This window comes from Martes martes (assembly GCF_963455335.1).
Source record: "Martes martes genome assembly, chromosome: 1".
NCBI lineage: Eukaryota > Metazoa > Chordata > Mammalia > Carnivora > Mustelidae > Martes > Martes martes.
The window spans coordinates 113,313,847-113,335,949 of record NC_137888.1 but is presented as its reverse complement, the minus strand read 5'-3'; the positions used below and the strand labels follow the sequence as shown (position 1 = coordinate 113,335,949).

General features: G+C 37.3%; 2 protein-coding genes across 9 annotated transcripts in view; one reads left to right on the top strand and one right to left on the bottom strand.

Annotated features, from left to right (window-relative positions):
- Positions 1 to 4,207, top strand: part of ATP13A5 (ATPase 13A5) — a 104,221-nt gene extending 100,014 nt beyond the window's left edge. Inside the window, exons 29-30 of the mRNA XM_080801015.1 lie at positions 1,969 to 2,049; positions 3,490 to 4,207. Of these exons, the coding sequence (XP_080657141.1) occupies positions 1,969 to 2,049; positions 3,490 to 3,750 (342 nt within the window). The 3' untranslated portion in view covers positions 3,751 to 4,207. The remainder of the gene's footprint in view (positions 1 to 1,968; positions 2,050 to 3,489) is intronic.
- Positions 1 to 22,103, bottom strand: part of PLAAT1 (phospholipase A and acyltransferase 1) — a 33,301-nt gene that overhangs the window by 7,300 nt on the left and 3,898 nt on the right. For 2 of the 8 annotated variants that reach the window (XM_080800939.1, XM_080800940.1), the window contains exons 2-5: positions 18,529 to 18,594; positions 17,907 to 18,045; positions 13,452 to 13,720; positions 4,098 to 4,480 (exon numbers count right to left, since the gene is read on the bottom strand). In XM_080800939.1, coding sequence (XP_080657065.1) covers positions 4,463 to 4,480; positions 13,452 to 13,720; positions 17,907 to 18,045 — 426 coding nt within the window. In that variant the 5' untranslated portion in view covers positions 18,529 to 18,594 and the 3' untranslated portion in view covers positions 4,098 to 4,462. Of the gene's footprint in view, positions 1 to 4,097; positions 7,657 to 11,856; positions 12,452 to 13,451; positions 13,721 to 17,906; positions 18,046 to 18,528; positions 18,595 to 22,103 lie in introns of those variants that run through there. The other 6 variants (XR_013966690.1, XM_080800941.1, XM_080800935.1 and 3 more) reach the window with 5 other exon arrangements.

Genomic DNA, 22,103 nt, shown 5'->3' with positions numbered 1-22,103 from the left:
TATGATGTAGTTGTAAGGAGTAAGAAAAAGTAGACGCACAGGCCAATCATATTCTCTCTGTCAGACATTGACTGCAGGGAGTTTTATTTCAGTGGACATCACTTAATCTGGGGTGCAGTGAGTTAAAATAAAATTTATGAAGAGGTCATTGAACCCATTCTTGGAGCCAGACTTGTGGGAGAAATAAAAAAAGAGAAGGATTGACTCTTGATTTGCAATCTATAGTTTTGTTGTGAAGATGAGTCCCACCCTAGAGATATGATGATGTGGTGACATGAGACCACCCATGCTTCAAAAGGGTGTAACATAGAAGTGAGAACACAGGAAGGAGGAGTTCTCATGGGGCCTGTGGCTATCATGGGAGGCTTCATGGAGGAGGCATAATGTGCTCTGTGTCTAGAGGATAGGCTAGGTTTTGCTAGGTAAGGGGTAGGGGTATTTCTAACCAGGAGAACAGCCTGAGCACAAGCAGAGAGGGCTGGAAGAAACTCTTTTGTCTTGGAAATGCAAAAGAATGTAGGGTGGCAGAGATAAAAATCAAAAGCCAGCCTTGTTTCACAGAATACCTGTAAGACTGGCAAAGATGGCGGCACCATGCTGTGGAATGTGATGAAGGCATGGCTGGATGGAGAGGGTCAGTGAAGTTTGGGCTCTCTTCTGAAAGCAACAGGGAGTCATTGAAGATATCCAAACAGGTTTTTTTCAGCAGAGCTTTTAAGGACGACTAATTAGATGATGGCAGGAAGGCTACATGCTAGAGCAGAGAGGCTGTGGACAGAAACGCAGTTAGGAAATGAAAACCTAGACCACTTAGTCACTTACAATACATTATGAAGCTTTAGCGCATGCTTGGCACTGGGGCTCCAAAGATGAGTAATATGTGGGCACCGCTCTCAAGTAGTTCAGGGACTAGGAGGGAAGACCATCCCACAAGCAGATGATTCCAAAGCAACATGACAGATGCCGTCCAAGCCAAGAGATGGAGAAGAGACCCCCAGGATGAGGGCAAGGGCCACAGGGAGGGCAAGGACCAAGTTCTCCACTAGGATCTGACCCCCTACCACACCTTACAACCTTCTCCAGACAGCCTGCTCCCAGGCTGTGTCTCACAACCCTCAGAAAGTCTGTCTGTACTTGGGGGAAGAAATAACAAAGTGTTACTTTGAAATATCCCATATTAGACTAGGGGTGAGAATTGCAAGTGAGCATCTGGACACCGTGAAGGGTCTGTGGGTTTCGTCCTAAAGGCAACTCAATCCCCATCTTTTACTTTGGGTCAGAAGGGCGCTGTGTGAATAGTCTCTTGCTATTGATGCAGCATGGGAAGTTGTAGTGTTCACACCTGTTACCTAATTTTATTTGGTGGTCAGTATGCACCCTTCAGTCCTTAAAAGGAGGTGGGTTGAGTGGGTTCAACTTCCATCAAGCCATTAGATTCAGGGTTGGGACCATTTGTTCAGAAAATTTCCACCTAGTTTCAAAAGCAACTTGAATCTCTTTCCCCTTTATGTTTTACTCATACATCAGTTTTACTGAAAGAATGAACTCCAGGTAGATTTTACTTTGGGAGGATTAGAAGTAATAGTATTATTAAATGAACGACTTTGTCTTGTATTCTCTTTCCTGTATTTGAAAAGATAAAAATGAAGAGAGACACACAGGTTCCAAAGTGCTTTGTCTCATGTGTGTGTGACCCAGAGCACATTTTCCGAAGTCTCTTGTCAGGCAGTCAAGGGAGCACAGGCCCAGAGGCAGTCAATTCTCATTTGCATTCTGGCTTTGCCATTTATTGATTGGCTTTGAATCCTTGGGCAAGGTACTGACCTCATCCATGAAGTGGAGAAAGCCATGCCCACCCTCCAAGCTCAGAGACTTGTTACAAATATAAATTAAACAAGATCATTAAGATATTTTGTTTGAAAATGGAAGATATGCAAAGCATAAAGGAAGTATTTCTTTTTTTAACAGCTCATCCCAACCCTGACATCATGGAGGGTTTCAGTTTTGGTGGTAGTCCTCATCCAATTCTGTGTGGCCTTCTTTGTAGAGGTAAAGTGATTTCTATACATCTCTTTCTTTCTAGGGAAAAAAAGGTATCATTCTCAACACATGCCTGTTTTTTAGTGCAACCTCTTTTGTCCCTAAAAGTGATAGTTATTAAGGTTTTGTAAAAGCTGTACATGCTCTCTTTGGGGGAAATTCCGTGGAGAGTGATCTAAAATTCTCTAAAGACTGGATAGGAGTGCTTTCAGGATCTGTAGCATAAAAAGCAAAACATTAAATTAACTCTAATGTAATCTCCCATGAAGGCATTGTGTTATACTTTTCTAGTATTCTCATGAGCTAGTAGAGACAAGACCAGGTGACCTACTAGCTCTAAAATTCAATGAGACCTTTCGAGTGAAGAACTGTCTTCAGAAGGGCTTCCTTAATTAAGAGAGAAAGGAAGCCATTTCTAATTTTAGTCAATTCTTACCCTTGAAAGTCTTCCTCTATAGCATTTTTCTTCTACTCAGTGTCACTAAATGACTTCACCTACTCAGTGAAAGTTTCAGGCACTATTGTTTTTTTAAAAGGGACAGTTAAAAAAAAAAGATTCATGTATTCTAAGTCTTTTGGGAAAAGGGATCAACCAAATTTTAAAAAATACAAACACACGCGCACACACCCACACATATAACTGTATACAATGAGTGTAAAATTTCTCATACTCTTTAAGGAATTCCATTTTTGAGCCTACATATATTTTTAAATAACCCAAAAGGAGAGAGAAAACTTATGTGTATGAAGGTATTCATTATAGTTTTATCTCAGGTATTATCTCAGTATTATCTGAAATTTTAGACTCAACTCATGCATTCGAAAATAGAGATGCTGTTTGTTTAAATAGTTATACAACAATTTGATTAAAATGGTATTTGATCATTAAAGGTGATTATTAAAAGACCATAGCTATAAATTGTATATGACGGGAAGTCTAGCATAACCAAAATTGGAATGCAAAATTTGACCATTTCTATTATGAAGAAAAAAAAAAAAGAGAGGACCCCCCTCACCCCTGAATGGAAAACAAAACCCATTGGAGTTCTGGAGTTTATCCATTCATTCAGCAAACCATTACGTGGCACCTCCGATGTGGCACGTGGCAGGTAGCTTGATTTTGAGTACATTATCTTGCTATTATTTCAGTCTGGCAGTAAAATAATTCTAAGTGAATCAGCAGCCAGGATTTAACTAGAAAATCTGTAGAAATGAAAGGCTGTAAGCTTTGGGCAGATTTCTCTCAAGCACTCTTCTTCCTCAAGGGAAAGAACCGGGGGGAGCTGCTAGACATCGTGGGGACAGCAGGAAGGAGAAGCTGCCCCAGAAGCAGCAGTACTAAGCACATCTCATAGGAAGACCTGGGGGAAGAGAGTGTGTTGGTGAGCAACCTGGCTGCAGGGAAAAGTAGAATCATAATTTTGTTGTTTTCTCTACCTAATTTCTCAGGATGTCATCCTTCAAAACCAAAAGCTCTGGCTATGGATCAAAAAAGAATTTGGATTCTCTTCTAAAAGTCAATATAAAAACTGGCAAAAGAGGCTGGCAGAAGACTCCACCTGGCCTCCTACACACAGAACAGATTATTCAGGTGATGGCAAAAATGGATTCTACATCAACCTCGGCTATGAGGACCATGAACAGATTCCAAGAGCAAAACTCGAATTGGGAGGCCAAAGCACAGAACAGCATTTTTGGACGAGGCTGTAATCAGAATTGTTGTCGTACTTGCTTTACAGCATCTCCTTGTTCCCTGAAACTAAACCATTATGGAAAACGGATCATGGTCTATCCTTATCTTTTCTCTCTCCATTGGATGATTCAAAGGGTGTTTCTCAATGTACTGAACCTTGCAAAAGAGAACTTTAAATATGCTTTTTGGACTGTATCCTCTACTATTGAGGAAAAAAATGCACTTCCTGGATTACCTTTTTTTTTTTTCCTAATAAACTAGTCACATTGCATAGCATTATCCTGGCTAAAATGCACAAGTTTTCATGGTAGTGAAATTAGGAGTATGAACATTGGTAGAACAAAGGAAAATTGAAGACGAGTTTGATGTTTGAAAGTTTCAATAATATATTTTTATTTGCATCTCCAGAAATAAAAGAATTTGGGAGAAAAGCCTTTCTTTCAATAAATCATCACAAGTTTGCTTAATCTTCTATTCACTTGCAAAGATCATTTATGTGCATATCTTTTCCCAAGGTCACAAAATTCCTCTTTTTGCTTCTTTTGTATGGCTTTAATGGAGAAACAAGAATTGACATTTACTTCAGAAAAGTCAACACTAACTGTAGTAGTGTGGGTAAGGAGAGTGATGGAGATGTCTGTTAATTGTCTATAATCTTGGCTTGGGCACAACTTATATCCAAGCAAACTCCACCAATGTTGGCATCTTCCAAAGGATATTGTTTTGGGCTCAGAGAGCAAGAAAATCCTGGATAAATCACAAAGATAATGGCATAACCTGTTAAAATGTACTTTTCACTTAAAGAAGCATGGCACTTCTATTTATTTTTTGCTACTGACAGATTAAACCTCAAGTACTAAGTTGAAAAGTTGGTTCAAAATCAGCATTGTTCATCTTAAAAACAATCCTGGGGAAGGGACCCATGATGTTTGAATCTACAGCATGACAATCATCAAGCTGCTAAACAACCTTAAGTTCCATTTCATCTTTTTATTATCTTAATCAATTATTAATGGCCACTTAATAGCCAGAAGGAATGGTAAATCAGCAGATATATTCTGCACACTATTACCTTTAATATATATCAACCTCACTGTGACCTTGAGAGGACATATATCCCTAGTGAACATTTTAAATTAACTACTAGGCGTTCCTTGTAAAAATAAATCTGATTTTGCCAATTTAACAGATTTCTAGCGGCTCATAGGTGATTAGTTAGCCAGTTCTATCCCATGAGTGCCAATTATGCGCCGAATACTGTGGGATGTATGGATTCCATACACCGTCACGATTCTGGAATCTTTAGGATTGAAAAAAATGTTTTAACATTTCAGCAATGCATTGCTCTAAATAGTATTTTTTACTATGTTATTCAAGCCAGTAGCATAAATGCCAATTCCTATAGGAATAAAGCCTTTACATTTTATTTGCTTTTTAACCTTTTCTTTGGTGCACAGTTTTGGAGAATGATAATTTTTAAATGTGTTTAATTTAGTGGCTACCAATGAAAGATCAAAAGATGAAAAAGATTTTTAGATTATGACTAAGAAATGTATGTCAACCTAAAATATATGACAGCTCAGGTTCCTTGAACTAGCATATCTGTATTTAGTAATTTGACCTTTAGAATCAGAGATTCAACTGATACACCATGACATTTAGATAACATAAAAAGATTTTTTTTAAACTTTATTAAATAAATGTACAGCTTCTCCCACCCAGTTTTTCCAATAACCTATTTGTTACCTGATAGATGATGATATTTATTTCACGCATCCTTTTGTGTGGAGGAGGTACATAATAAAATAGAACTCTACACTTGACTTTGCTAAAAGTACGCTCAGAGAAAGGTTTAATAGTCTTGGAAGAAAGGTTTGATAAAAGCACAATGAGCATGACCATCTATCAATGATTACCTATAGGAAACACAAACTATACAGTCTTAAGTTGCCCATCATCAAGACTGGCCATTTTTATGGAAAGACGGATAACTAACTTTGTGAGCTTTCCTTTCAGGATGAAAACCAATGGAGTCTGAACACTACTAATCTGAAAAGGTTTCCTCAAATTCAATTTAAAAGTGCATTTGTGACATAGCATAGCTATAACTGTCTTCTGGAGTGGAAATATCTAGAAATGTTTGACTTGAGGGTCCTCAGGAGGTCCTCTCTTTCTCCAGTTCCACTCCCTCTCCTCTCCCTTTGGTTAGCATGGTAATCCCACCACACTCAAGTCTCCTGCCTTGGGTAAGATTTGCCCTCTGCAGTCATCCTTTATTAAAAAGCAAGTACACTTTGGGAAAAGTAACGTATTAAACTGCTGCCAATCTCATCCTTATTTGACAATCTTAAAAAACGTTTTTGTTTTTTTGGGGGGGTTTTTTGTTTGTTTTTTACTCTTACTTGAATGCAGAACATAAAAGGAAAGGGAAATTTAATTTAGAATAAAATTGAAGGGGTCATTTTTGATCATGGTACCTGGTAGAAGACATTCACACCTCCCAGAGGACCACTTTGGGGGTTATCAGGAGACAGAATTGGTATCATAAGAAAGAAAAGAGATTGGTCATGGAACAAAGAAGAAGGATGGGATCTCTACTGGCCCTGAGTGTAATACATTACCCCTGCTGTCATCATTATTCTTAACGCTGCAATTAAACCATAAAGTATTTCTGACTCTGGGGTAAAATCTACATCAGCTTAATAGGTCCAAGACTTTCATTGAGTCTTCTGTTTACTTTATCTACCACATTTCTAGTTCCCTGATCATAACCTTCTACCCCCCACCTTTGAACTTTTCCTTTATTTAATGCCATGCTTTTAATTATGGCACAAGAAGGATGTCATTGGCTGGTAGTGTGGTTTGTAGGGTAATGTTGTAATGTCTGATACAATCCTATGGTTTAGAGACCCGCGTTCACTTTTCTCCACCTGCTGCCAACAAGAATTCCACTGGGAAGTTATTAAAAGGTAATTTGTTTCATTCAACACATAATCAATAAAACGCAAGAATAAAATCATGACACTCCTTGACTTACAGTAAAAGTCTTAAATAGTAACACGAGATATTGTTTTCTAAATATGGCACTTTAAACCAGCATTTAATGATCTCTTGCTAAGGTTAAAAGGGTCAAATCCTTGAAACGCTTCAAAATCCAAAGGGAATAATGTAGAAGTAAGAGCCCACTCTTGCTTGTCACATACTTCTGACAAATGAGTCACTTCCAGGGAAATCACTGGATCTAAAACGCTGGAGCACAGAATTTTGTCTCCGGTCTACTCCACCTGCATCTACACAGGAACTAAGAGATGGGCGGGCACTCTCAAATGCATTGTTAATCAGAGCTCCTCAAACGGCCTAACGGAATGTTCAAATGTCCCAGTTTCTTTTCTGACCAGAAAGGGAATATGAAGTTAGACATCAATCTCAACAATTTGGGGCTCTTAACATTTCTTTTAAAATCACATATAAACTGTTCTCTATTCCTTTGGAAAGTAGAAAATAGCCACCCTCAGGAAAAAGGAAAACAACATTTATGTTAGAAGATAAAATATGATGTGATTTTGTTCAGATCCGCTGCTGGCTTGCTCAAGAGGCTACTGCTTCTTGTTCAAGCTGCCACAGCAAATCTTTGCTAGTAGGGAGAAAAATTTCCATGGCTCAATGATGAGATAATATCAGTAAGCAATTTATTAAAGAGCCTGCCATCCATCACTGGAATTTGGAACAATAATGATGCATTGAAAATAAGTATTCATCCCTGTTTTTTTTTTTCCCTTCCTCACAAATTCCTTCAGCTCCAATATCTCTTCAGTAAACTGTTAATAGTATTTTGCTCTTTGTCTTTTTGGAAACAAGCCCAGGAGTGAGAAGGCACCAGCAGCAGCTGCCACAAACCCAATGGTACTTATTGCTTGATTGGCCTATAAAGAAACGAGAAACAAACAAAAACAAATCTTATTCTAAAGGCATCTCTGTCCTAAACCCAAACTTTAGCTTGTTTCCTAAAATAAAGACCCTTTTAATGTACAAAGGATAAATTTAAAACTTCATGTAAAATTTAACTGTGTATGAACAAATAAATTTATGATTTTTAAAATTATGACAAAGATATAGTTATATACACACATGTATATATTCTTCATATTTTTGTGGTCCCCAACAACTTATAACTCATTATGGCACAATTCCTTATAACCATGGTAGTACATCTGGGAGGTAGTATTACTCCCGTTTTGCAAAACTTGGTAAGTTAAGTGATTTGCCTGAGGTCATACCACCATGCTGTTTAGATATAGGTTGAGTCATGAACCAATTCCCTCTAAACAATCATTATCTCCTAAACACATACTGGTTTGGTTGGGTCTATATCAGGGTGAAAATCTCTGTGTGTGTGTGTGTGTGTGTGTGTGTGTGTGTGTGTGTGTGTGTGTGTTTTCTGACTTGAGAATGTCTACTAGCAAAATAATTCAGAGATGTAATCTAAGCTAAATACCTATAAGCTCTTATTTGGTAGATACAATTTCTATTTTGATAAACAAACTTTCAAAGAAGTCAATAATGATGTTAACTATTATGTCAAAAATTAATTTCTCATGTAGACAAACTAAAATAAACCACTCTCAAGCTCAATTGTCCATAAAGGAGTTCAGACATTTATAGCTTTAAGGGCATTAATCATCATCATGATGAGGGATCTAATGAATATTCATGGTTTTCATGGCACTCAGCTAATATTGCCTTCCATCTGTATGAGTTTGAGTGCAATTTTATGACCCAAAGTTCACATTCAGATGCTTCAGAGTCATCAGGTATTCTGAAAACAACAGTTGTTTTCTGGGATTTAAGAATTGGTCTTTCAAATAAAGCAAAACATTTCTCCCAAATAACTCTAGGGACCAACCCAAATACTGGAAATCCTGACCTAACTCACATTTGAGCATACTTTCTGTCTAACCCACAGGCCTTCCCCACATAGGTTGCCATCCCCATAAGACTGCCACACAGTGCTACCTCCCCTACTGCAGCTTCCCTGTTGGAAATAGACCACAAGGGCCTGGCCAAGAAAGAAACACAATGACAGGAGTATTCATTCCATTATACCATCCTGTGGTCTCTAGGGACAAGGCCTGTCATTGTAGCTCCCTGCTCTGCCACCATCCTCAGTTGCCAGGGAGAATGGCATTGACAAACAACTGACAAATCCAATTTAGTTTACAATTCTAATTCTGTTTGGTTGATTATTTTATTCATACATTTTAATGAGTCACCACCTAAGTTATTTCCCAGGGAAGAGTCAGAATTTGCTGCAGCGTAGAGCTACCCACTTGGCACATGGAGAGCCAAAGGGACAGGAAGATACGAGATACAGGACAACATTCCAAAGAGGGGCAAAATCAGTAATCAGACAAGGATCAAGGATTAAAATCAAGCCTAACCCTCATTTAATTTCAGGCGGATATGGAGATCCCAGGAAGTTCTGAGATGGGGAAATGTGGCAGGTAATAAACAAATAAGAAGGTGCAATCGGTGCCTCTAGAAAGAGGAGTCAAAAGATAGCCTGGGGAGGTGGCAGGATCCTATGGGTAGGGTGGTTCCAGCTAAATGCAGACCCAATGCACTGTGTCTCCTTCAGCCACTTGAAACTTAGAGGTGAGAGAAATCTCACAGATCTAAGAGGCCTGGGGAGAGCAATGTGATCCTAAACCAAAACCCCCTGAGAGCACATAGGCCAGATATATGACAAGGAAGCTACTTCCTACAGTGTAGGCAGTTTCCCAAATCCCAAACACTTATTTCAAGTTATAGTCTAGATGGCAAAATTCTGAGTAATTCGGATAATCTCTTGGAGTTATGTGTAATGGGATTTGACCTGCAAGAATATAACATCCCAGAATGTTCTCAGTGAACTATTATGAACAAGAGCTTTTATTTTACAATTTAGGATTATAAAATCACTTAAGCTGACTCTTCACATTTTATCCTTTACAGGGTTTATAAAGAATAAAGGCTGCATTCCGAGGATCTATACATGACCAATGAAACATTAGTTGAATCTGGAGTGCTGTGTCCTGACATAGTGTAGCTGGGTCACAGATGACTGCAGGGCTTATCAAAATTCCTCTTCCCCTGAGACTAAGGCCACAGTGCTATGCACTGAAGCACAGTCAGAGTGTATCACAGTTCAGCTTGTCCAGGCCTATTCAAGGGCGCTGCCATCTTCCACAAAGGCAGGCACATTTTAATACCTTGTTAAGACTGTAACAGTGGCAAATGTCTATTTAAGATTTTTTTTAAAGAAAAGCCACAGACTAGAAAAAAAAAAACAACATTTCCAACAGACAGATCTGGTAAAGTGTTATTCAAAATATGCAAAAAGCTCTTAAAACTCAACAAAAAGAAAATGAGCAAGGAACCCAATTTAAAAATCTATAATTGACAAAAGATCTCAAAAGACACATCATCAAATATGATATGCAGATGACAAAGAAGCACATGAAAGGATGCTTAACTTCACAGATTTAGGGAATTGCAAATTAAGACAATGAGATACCACTCTGTACCTAGCAGAATGGCTAAAACCCAAAATGATCACAACACCAAATCCTAAAGAAGATGTGGAAAAACAGGAAATCTCATTTACTGTTGGTGGGAATGTAAAAGGGTAGAGCCACTTTGTAAGACACTTTGGTGGTTTCTTACAAAACTAAACATACTCTTACCATACAATCCAGTAATCATGCTCCTTGGTATTTACTGAAAGGAGCTGAAAATTCATATCCACATGAAAACCTGTACACAAATGTTTCTAGCAGTTTTAGTCACAATTACCAAAATCTGAAATCAACCAAGATGTTTTTTAGTAGGTGAATGTACATCCAGACGATGGAATGTTATTGAGTGATAAAGAAAAGTGAGCTACCAAACCATGAAAATAGATGGAGGAATTTTCCATACATACTGCTTAGAATGCATACTGCTCAATTGTTGCCAGAGGTTTAGAGTGAAGGAAAGATGAATACTCAAACAGAAGATAGAGGAATTTTAAGGCAGGGAAATTATTCTGTATGAAACTATAGTGATATATATATATGTCACTATCCATCTGTCAAAATTTATAGAATGTACAACACTGAGAGTGAACCCTAATGTAAACTATTTTAGGAGAGGCAAAACTTTTTCCTGTATCCACCTTAGTTTCTCAGCTGAACCTTATTAATAAAAGACAACTTTACAAAAGAAAACCAATAAGTTTACTAACATGTTCATCTCATATATACATGGGAGAAACTCAGGGAAGAGTATCTCAAAGAGGTGGAGTAGAATTCAGGCTTATATGGCATCTTCAAAAAAGAACAGTAGGTTTGTAGAGTAAGGACAGGACAAAAGAAAGCAGTTTTAGGCTGCCCAGGACAGTGGACCATGGGAAGGTAAATATATGAGAAACTTATGACAAAATCTAGTTAGTTCCTCTGGTGTCCTCTCCAGGCTGGTAAGGGTCTTAATGATAACCACCAGTTGTCCTGGATGATTAACTTTTGTCCTTCCTGCTAGAGAAGGGCAGAGGGACACCTTTGAAAATGTATGTCCCACTTTTAGGGTCTGCTTCTCAACTGCTTTCAGCTCAAAATAATGCTTATGCCACGTATTTTGAGGTGACAAATTCCGGCTTTCATCACTATGTACTCTGGTGGGTAACATGTCAGTGTTGGTTCCTCTTTTGTAACAAGTATTCTACACTGATGTGGACTGTTAATAGTGGGGGAGGCTGTGTACATGGCTAATGGGGAGGGCTTTGAGGGAATTCTCTAAACTTCCAGTTCAATTTTGCTGTGAACTATATACTGCTATAAAAAATAAAGTCTACTATTATTTTTTTAAATACAGAAAAACACAAAGAAGAAAAAGATGGGGCTACAATCCTTCCACCTTTCTAATCTTTTTAAATGCATTTGCAGTTTTTTAAATTGGGATAAATACACAGCCATTCCCCCCCACCAAAAACAGTTCTAAGCTCAAGACCCCAAAGCCCTGAGGAGATCCAAAACTGAATCCAATATTAGCTATTATTAGTAATAACACTATTAATTATTGATAGTAATGAAAATAATAATACAAGTGCTATAGTTTCTATCAGGTCAACATTTTATTGAAGAGTACCAACAAAGTTATATAAAATCTTTTAAATATTGTGATTAAAAATATTCATTGAAGTTTTGCTGGTTTGGCAATGGATAATACGTAATACAGTGTGCTAACAGACTTCAAATATCTCCTATAATCCTCCAAACAACCTCAGTTTATAGATTAGGAATATGATAAACAATCTTCCCAAAACCACCCAGCTAACACTTGGGGAAGAAGTTGGTCTAGCTCTGGTCAGCAGAATTCCAAAGTTTAGATGGCTTCTTAAGGCTGTCACAGCACTGTCTTCAACAGAACCTGTTAGAGAACCGTTCTAGTTGTTAAGGAATGATTAATTTTCCTGAGCTGATTCTGGGTATAAAAGGTGAAAAAATGAGGGATTTTAAATTAGAGTCAAAGCAAAAAGGTGGTATTAATCCCTTTTTTTTTAAAGCCACATTTAAAAAAATTGCTTGTTGAACACAGCAGACAACTTTATCATTTTCAAAGGAGAGGGATGGACTCCATTTCCAGGTATATCACTAGTTTTCAATGCGAAGGTGAGCAGGAATTTGTGTGGATATCCTCTGTGTTCTGGTTCAGAAGCAATTCATTGTTACATGTGAATAGAACATTCATTATGTTAATGTATTTCCTAATAAAAATGAATTTCCAATTAAATTATTTCCTAATGAAAACAAATGTATCCTTTCATAATGTTCCCTCTCCTATCTTCCCAAGCTTCCATGAGAAGAATTGTAAACTCATTCCTTAGAATAGACTTTTATATAACAGATTCAACAGTTTCAAGATACTGGGAACCTTTATTCATTCCCTTATATCACTTTAATAAATCTTTAGGTTAAAACATCCATGTTGGAATTGGATTGGTGGTATGATAGGAAAAAAGAAGGCAAATGAATCAAGCATGCTTTTAGTTAGGAATCTGCTATGCTACAAAATAGTGTGAGAAATGGCAACATTGCATGCTATTTTAAAAATAATCGATCCATTTTTAAAAAATCATCCAAAAGCTCAATGAATCAAAGGAGCTGCTTAAAAGCACACAATTTCTCTGAAACTAGCATTGCAAGGAGACAGAAACCATTTTCAAATCCACCAAAATATGTCTGTCATTAGTCAGCCTCTCTCAGCTAAGGGAAAAGAATCCCAGAGTTACCATCTATGTTTTTGGCAAATGATCTCCCACTTAAAAATGTCAACATTCTTTTCAGAATGTTCTTTTCAGTGCATGAGGTTACTGATTTGAAACTGCTGTATGACAGGGAAATGGGAAAACAGAACAAAACAAAACCCTGAAGGACAGAGGGTAATAGGACTGACAGAAAAGCTATGGTCTTGATTCTGCTTCAAGTTCCTTCCAGCCCCAAATTCATGATGTCCACGTTCAAGCTTTAATTTGGCCATTAACTTGCTACATGACCTTGGTCAACTAGATTCCTTCCTTTATTCTTTGAAATTCTCATATTTTCTTGTCCTTTTCCTTTGTTTGCTGCCTGGGAGTCTTACAGTCAGTAGTTATTATTTTTTCCAATGTAAGAACCTTTTTATATATCTTCTAAAGGAAACTCACCTGCTCTGAAACTCCTTCTCCATAACGAAGCAAAGTCACAAAATGCTCACAGTTGTTGACAAGTATGTCATATTCCACCTCCTGTCCAATAACCATCTCTGACCGTTGCATGACTTCTTCCACGGGGAGAGGGGAGTAGTTCCCATCATATTTATTGTTTATTCTGTATGTGTCCTTTCCCACAACATCCCTCAACAGTTGCATCTTCACCAGGGCTTTCCTGCTGAATACAGACTTGGCGCTCGTAAATGATGAAGAAATGCCATCCTCTATAAGGAGAATTCTAGTTAGCAAGATCACGTGATACAACCCAGTGAAACCCAATGCCATATAATTACAGTGCCACACCTTTGGAACTGATGGGGTCACTGAAGCCCCTGAAGGAAGGAAGCTCTGTTCCTAACTTACTACCAAACCAGAGGCCACTTAATCTTGCCAGACTGAACAACTCATTCTGTAAGTTTATCAGTAACACTTAGTACAATATGAGTGGGAATATAAGGAAACTCTCTGAATATTTGTATCTGCCCATAGAGCAGATTGGGTGAGAAAACTACCCATTCTTGAGGAATAAGATATCTATCAGTTGGCATTATTGTTAGAGATCTTGGTATATGTTCTTAGCACAGTACATCTAAGACCACTGCCTACTTTTTTCTATAAAACATGCTCTTTTTCAGCATCTGAACCTTCCGAACTAGTATCTTTGGAGCTCAGCAGTTGTGTATTAAGATCAGTGAGTTCATCCTAGTGTCGAAGTTGTGCTCCTTACCCCTTCCTCTGCCTTTTACACTTGTCCTTTCAACTTGGCTTGAAATCTGCATGGTACAATTTGAAACCTGCATGGTACCTCAGTCCTCTAAAGGGTCAGATAGGGTCAACTGGGGCCCTGCTTTTGTCTTGCCAGTTTCTTTTGACCAAGAAACTAGGTCCTGAAACCGAACCTAACCTAGTAGGTGCTGTCCAATAGATGTGGCCCTAGGCTATGCCCTATCCTTCCACCTGTTATATGCCTCATCCCCTGCCACTCCATTTTAGCTGCCTTATTTGGCAAGCATCTGCCTAGATTGCCAGGGACTATTGTCTCCCGGCCTGCCACTGTCAGTATCTGAGCCTGGACAGATGATTGCTCAGTGTTCAGCTCTAACGCCAGGCCCTGGTCCCTCTCCATCTGCCTGAGACTGCTATGCTTGGCTATTTGTTCAAGTAAATCATGGGGCGGGGGGAGGGGGTCTCCATATAACTGGTGGTTAGACACTCTTCCTTTTTCTACTTCTCTTTTTTCCTACCTTCCAAGCTCCTTTTCTTCAAGCAGCATTTCCAGTTACTATCTTACACATTGAAAGTCCTTATACATTACAAGTTCTTAAAGCCTGTATCTCCTAGTTAGAATTCCTAAAATTTTTAAAAACTAGTCTGTTGCAATCAATTTACAGGTGAGGATATTGAAGTGTGGAGAGATAAACTGGCTTGCAAAATATGATGTGAGTAGTTAACAACAGAACCAGGAATTGGATTTCAGTATCCATGATCAAAGCTCCATGCTACAACCACAGTAATATGGAGCTTAATGCGTGAAAATAGGGAAAGAACAGGAAAATCTCTTTATTATTTTCCAGATGTGAAAACTGCAGAAATAAAATAACATTGCTCAATGGTAATCACCAGACTTTGCAGAAACTAATGGCTCTTTATCATATATGCTATTTTATTTGGCATTTCTATTTCCAATACTCTAGAACAAGAGGCATATATCTCAAAATTTTGCAAAAACCACTTCATTAAAAATTCTCAGATGTTTTCAAGATAATAAGACTAGGATTATTAACACTTTTTTCTAAAGGTATCGTGAAGAAAAAAATGTCCCAGTCTATTTAATTACATACATTTTTTCTTAAGAAATGATTTGTGCTTATTTCTAAGCATTTAGGAAATACAGAAAAAACTACATAAACATGTAGATATAAATCACCCATTATCTACCCACCTAGAAATAACTGTTATTATTTTGATGTACTTCTATTATGTCTTATTAACACATGAATACAGATGTGTGTATATGTGTGCATTCACATGTGTATATATTATTTCTTTGCGAACTAGGTATCATATTACATACTGAATTTTTAATCTGGAATTTTCAAATAAATATCATGCAAGATTATCTCATGCAATAAACATGGCCAGAAATATGATTTTTTAATGGCCATTATAGTAGCTGTTGTTTTGGCCTATCTAGCACCCCATCCCACAACTGACTCTTTCTTTCTGGAAAAAGTTTTGTATGGGTCAGTTATAGTATCTCATTCTCCTGGGCACAGGGATGGTCCAGTGATGGGCATGGGATCCACACTATACGAACTAGGATTGTTCTCCATGCTAGTTCCTACTAGAACAGGAAGGGATTAGCTCTCTTCTGTTGGGTCACAGGACTGTAAGAATGAGATCCTAAGGATACTGATGGTTATTAGTTCAGCTTCCTAGAGAAACATAGTCCGGGAGTATTAAGACAACATACAGAAAGAAAATGCAGATATGAGGCTTGATAATCATGTTCAATCCCCTTCATTCAGGCATCCCTGAGTCCAGTACCCTCTTCACCCTTTTTGCAGTTCCCCTCAGTGAAGCAATGATTTTGCCTTTTTGCTCAACATAATTTGTTTGTTTTCTGTTACTTGCAAGTAAAGAATTCTGTCAAACATAGAATATGTTTGACATATCTAATATGTCAAATATTAGATATGTCATATATCTAATATTCTGTGGCAAAGTCATAATTCATTTAACTAGTTCCCTACTGAACATTAAGCAACTGAGAATTTCTTTTTTTGTATCTCTTAGTCTCCTCCACATATTTCATCCATTCCCCTATCCTCTCCCCTCTGGTAACCACCCATTTGCTCTCTATATTTATGAGTCTATTTCTGGCTTGTTTGTTCACTTGTGTGTGTGTGTGTGTGTGTGTGTGTGTGTGTGTGTGTGTTTTAGATTCCACATGTAAGTGAAATCATATGGTATTTGTCTCTCTCTGTCTGACTTATTTCACTTAGAATACCCTCTAGGTGCATTCATGTTGTAGCAAATGGCAAGAACTCATTCTTTTTTATGGCTGAGTAATATTCCATCATTTATATACCACATCTTCTCTATCCATTCATCTATGGATGGACACCTAGGTTGTTTCCCATATGGTAGCCATCGTAAATAATGCTGCAATAAACATAGAGGAACATATATCGTTTCAAATTGGTGTTTTCGTTTTCTTTAGGTAAATATCCAATAGTGGAATTACTGAATCAGAGGAATTTCTATTTTTAATTTTTTGAGGAACCTCCAATTGTTTTCTACAAAGTGGCTGCGCCAGTTTACATTCCCACCAACAGTGCTAGAGGGTTCCCTTTTTCTCCATATCCACACCAACATTTGTTATTTTGCTATTGTCTATTTTTTAAACTGTTATAAATGAGGTAGAAGTAAACACTCTTATAAGGAATGTTATTCCACATTTCTATAAATATTTCTGAAGAATAAAATCATAGAAGTACAATTACAGGGTCAGAATACATGAACTCTTTTAAGACTTTTAATACATAGGAATGCCTGGGTGGCTCAGTCATTAAGCCTCTGCCTTCAGCTCAGGTCATGATCCCAGGGGTCCTGGGATCCAGACACGCACATCGGGCTCCCTGATGGGCAGGAAGCCTGCTTCTCCCCCTCCCACCCACCACCCCTCCATCCCCCACCACTTGTGTTCCCTTTCTTGCTGTGTCTCTCTCTGTCAAATAAATAAATAAAATCTTTTAAAAAAGACTTTTAATACATACTGTTAAATTGTTTTCAGGAACGATGTTCGCAACTTTCATTTCTTTAAACAATATCCTTGTTTTTATTTCCTTATAGCCTTATCCACACTATTATCATTTTAAAATCTTTGCTAATGTGTAGTCATAAAACCTATTATTTTATTATACAATTTCTAGATTACTACTTCTGAAGATAGGTATTGGCTTCTGGTATTCTTTTCCTATAAACGGTTCATAGCTCCTTACTCAGTTATTTGTTGGGATTTTGATATTTATATATCCACAGCATCTAGAATAGCATTTGGCATATGCTGAGTAATCTATAAATAAATGTTGAATGAATTGATATAATTTGTGTGATATATAAAGACAATGATTCTTCCCATGTTTGTGACAAATATTTTCCCCAGTGGATTATTTACTTTTCCATTTTTTTTTTCCAATCCAGAGGTTTTAAATCTTAATGTTAATTGGTCTTTGTGATTTATCCAATGCCAGTTTGGTCTTAGTATGTCCTTCTCTAAACCTGTTTCAGATAGGTTTCTCTACTTTCTATATTTTGTTTCTATTTTATTTCATGATTTCATTCATGATTCCTCTTTATAACAAGAAAACTCAAAAGCTCTTAGGAGTTGCTGGAAACAAACCTTACCTAGAGGTGCTATGTTGATAACATAACCATCACCCAAGTACAGTGCCCAGTGCTGATAGCCAGAACGAAATACTTCAATCAAGTCCCCTGGCTGGGGGTTACCAGGATAGCTCAAACTAAAGCAATCATTAAACGCCATCTGAAATGATAGACACAAAGAAGATCTAGCTGACATGACTTGCCAAAAGAAAATCCGTTTAAGACTTCCATAGAAGTATAGACACACAGAAATTATTGGGATTGCATTCCTTATTAAAGACTTAAACTCATGCCACTGTCCTTTTCTTTGAATGATCCCAACACTGTATTATGTGCATACAGTTGAAAAAGATGTGAGAAAGAATTTTGTTTGCTAATTGCTTAATTTTCTATAGCAATGCTTCTCATCCTGGTCAATCCCAGGGCTCCTTTACAATAGTAAGCATTTTATAGTTCCCTCTTTAAATCCAGAAATTCATAGATAGGATAATTTACCTATATACAAAATTTCCAAAGTATTAATAGGATGTCCTATTTGGAATAGAAAGGGGAATTTAATTTATAATAACACCCATTTTATGTAAACACTCAGTCTGTGACTGTACCAAAACCCATAATAAAGTGTCCATATGCTTGTACTTACTTAGCATGAAAAAGTCAACATTCAGAAGCAGAAGATGAGAAGTCTTTCTGCCTTTCACATACCAGCCTAGCAAAATAAAAAAACAGGGCATGGGTGGATACTGATATTCTGTGCAAAAAAATACCTTATATTGCAAAACTTACTCTATCATTTAACTTAACCAGAGATAAGTTCCAGGCTCAGATGAGTGGCCAGCCAGATATTCAGTCATACTGTAAGAAACAGGACATTGCTTCCTTGTGCCAAACTGTATCGTGCAGGACTAGGCACTTCAGTCTCTACCCACTAAATAATCAGTAAATGCTCTGTGTCATATAACAACCACGAACATCCCCACAGATTTCCACCACTCCCCTACTGCTTCACTCACTGTCTGATTCCTTACTTACTGATTCCAAAAACAGTGTAAAGTAGCCATTGTAGAAGTGAGACAACTTGAAAGGTCAGGAGTTCACTATGTTGATGAATATGTCTGAAAATTCTGAGTTTGGTGAAGTTTTTTTTTTTTTCCTTTTAAGTCAATACTTTTCAGAAAGAACATATAAATCCCTGATGGTTGATTTTTATGGGAGGTTACATTTCCTATGTATGCATGGTATGGAAGTAGAATGACTCAGCAGGCAGAAGTTAGAGACATTCATCAATACTCAAAAGGAGATTTAGTGCTATATCCGTGTTGAATCTCTAATTGACAGCAGTTTCTCATCATCTCTCACTCTAATATAGATATGTATGCTCATTTACAAAATAAATTCAAGTGCCAGAAAGGGAAATTTCCAAACCATCTAAGTTATAATCATAATAGCATAGGCTAAGACTTGGGAATACAGACTATCATTTTTCTGGCACTCTAAAAGTCTTTTTTACAACACTTAATATTGGGAGGGTGTTTTCCCAAGTATTTGTGTGCCATCTGTTGAAAACTTCAATCATCACACTGTCACAGAAATCCAGCCAAATGTAAGCTGTCCATCTGTTGAAAAATAACTATTAAAACAACTTTATGGGAACCATTAAGTCTAACCACTCTGTCAAATATGTTTGAGTCTTATTAAGATGGAGTTCAGAATTTGGCCACATGGGCACTAAAAGGAAAAATAGATAATATACTATGAAATAAACAAACACTTTTCCCATCAATAGGATTCAGCAAACACACACAGCTGCCTACTAGAATTCAGAGACCTAGCCAAGCTTACAATAATCATCATCCTTTGAACAGAGAGCACTTTGTAGTGTAACATTTTTTTTTTCAAATGCACTATCTCAATTAACCCTATTTAACTTTTTAAACAACTATTTGAGCTTATTATGTTGCCATTCCATTTTGTAGAAAAAAATATACAGTAGCTAATGCCAACTTCTGGAAAATACTCACTGAAACCTTCGTACCGATCACTTATATTGGGGTTATATCCCAGAAAACCCATTGTTAGCTGAAAATATCATAGGTCAAAATGCATTTTCTTCTTCTAACCTACCAAACACCATAAATTAGCCTAGCCTACCTTCTACATGCTCAGAACACTTCCATAAGCCTACAGTTGGCAAAATCATCTACCACAAAACCTATTTTATACTCAAGAGTTGAACATCTCATGTAATTTATTGAGAATTGTACTGAAAATGAAAAATGTGGCTCTATGTCTATATGGGTACAAAATGGTTCCCAGTGCTGGGGCAGTGGTGGTGAGCTGCCATAACCAGGCTTTGTGAACTGGCCAAAGCTAGACAGGTAGATGGAAAGCCACAGAGGTGGCTGTGTGTAAATGTTGAGTAAGTAGCTCATGGCTTTTGTGTGATTTGAGCTCCTTATCCTTTCAGCCACAATAATTCCAAGAAATGGATTATTCCAGTGCACAATTTTAATATATTTAACACATTTTCAATTCTGACACATAGTTTGTAAACTGATTTATGAAACATAAGTTAATTGATTTCATGAAGCCTGTCATATATATATATATTGAGGGATGGTGGGATAACAAGGAAAACATTTCATATGAGTAGCCGCTCAAGAAACTAAGGGAGGAGACTGGAAGCTAATATGTAAGGGGAAAGCGAGTTCCAACAGTAAGTGCTTAGAAATGCAGCAATTTACTGCAGAAAGGTACATCAGACATTACCTAATCCACTGCTCTCCAAACTTGTTTTTAGCAGCAAGGCCCTGAATTAAATCAAATATCAGAGGAACCCACAAAAATATAAAACACAAAAGTACCTCTATCCTGGATGAAGTCAGCAAGGAGCATGAGAGTCCCATCTGCTTCTCATTACTGCTACTACTGAGGTTCTCTGGGGCCCCAGAAATTCTAGGAATGGAGCTTGAATAATACCCATCTAGTTCTAGCACAGCCCCTCATTTTCAAGATAGGGGAACTAGTAACAGGTGGATACTTTGACTCGCCAAAAGTCATATGCTATTTTACAAAAGATTTTCAACAAATGGTGCGAGAGCAATTGAATACTCATTAAAACAACAACAACAACAACAGACAAAAAAAAAAAATAAAATAAATAAAAAAATAAAACAAATAAATAAAGCAAAATAAAGCAAATACAAACCTCTACCCAAGTCTCACATCTTATACAAAAAATATTTCAAAACGGATCATGGAATTAAATGTAAAACTATAAAACATAGAGGAGAAAGCACATAAAAGAAATTCTCCAGGATCTAGGGTAGACAGATTCTTAGTCTTGATACCAAAAGTACTATCCATAAAAGGAAAAATTGGCAAATTGACGTCCTCAAAATTTAGAACTTTTGCACTGAAGAAGACCTTGTTAAAAGCTCAAGAAGACAAGCTACAGAATGGGAGAAAATATTTGCAAACCCCATAACTAAGAAAGGACTAGTATTGAGAACATATAAAGAACTCTCAAAACTCAAGAGTTAAAGAGCAAGGAATACAATTAGAACCTGACTACAAGACACAAAGACATTTCACCAAAGAAGAGACTCAGATGTCAAGTAAGCCATGTTAAACATCATTAGCCATTTGGGAAATGCAGATTAAAACCACAATGGGATAACATCACACACTTACCCCAATAACAAAAATTAAAAGTACTGACAACAGAAAATGCTGGCAAGGATGCACAGTAACTATATCACTCATTTGCTGGTGAGAACATAAAATGGCATAGCCATTCTTGAAGCAATTTCTTTAAAAACTTGTAATTACCCTATGATCCAGAGATGTACTGCCAGACATTTAGCCCAGAGACTGAAGACAATGAAGACTTATATTTACACAAAAACCTATACATGAGTGTTTAGAGCAGCTATTCATAATAGCCAAAAACTGGAAACAGCCCAGGAGACCTTCAATGGGTAAATAAATTGTGGTACAGCCATACCATGAAATACTACTAAGGAAGAAAAAGAAACAAACCATAGATAGGTGCTGCAACCTGAGTGAATCTCCACAGAATTTTGCTGAGTGAAAAAAAAACAATGCCAGAAAGTGTGATACTGTATGATTCTATCTATAGGATATTCTTGAAATGACAAAATCATAGAAATAGCGAACAAATAGTGGTTGCCAGGGGTTAAGGAAGTGGTGAGAGGG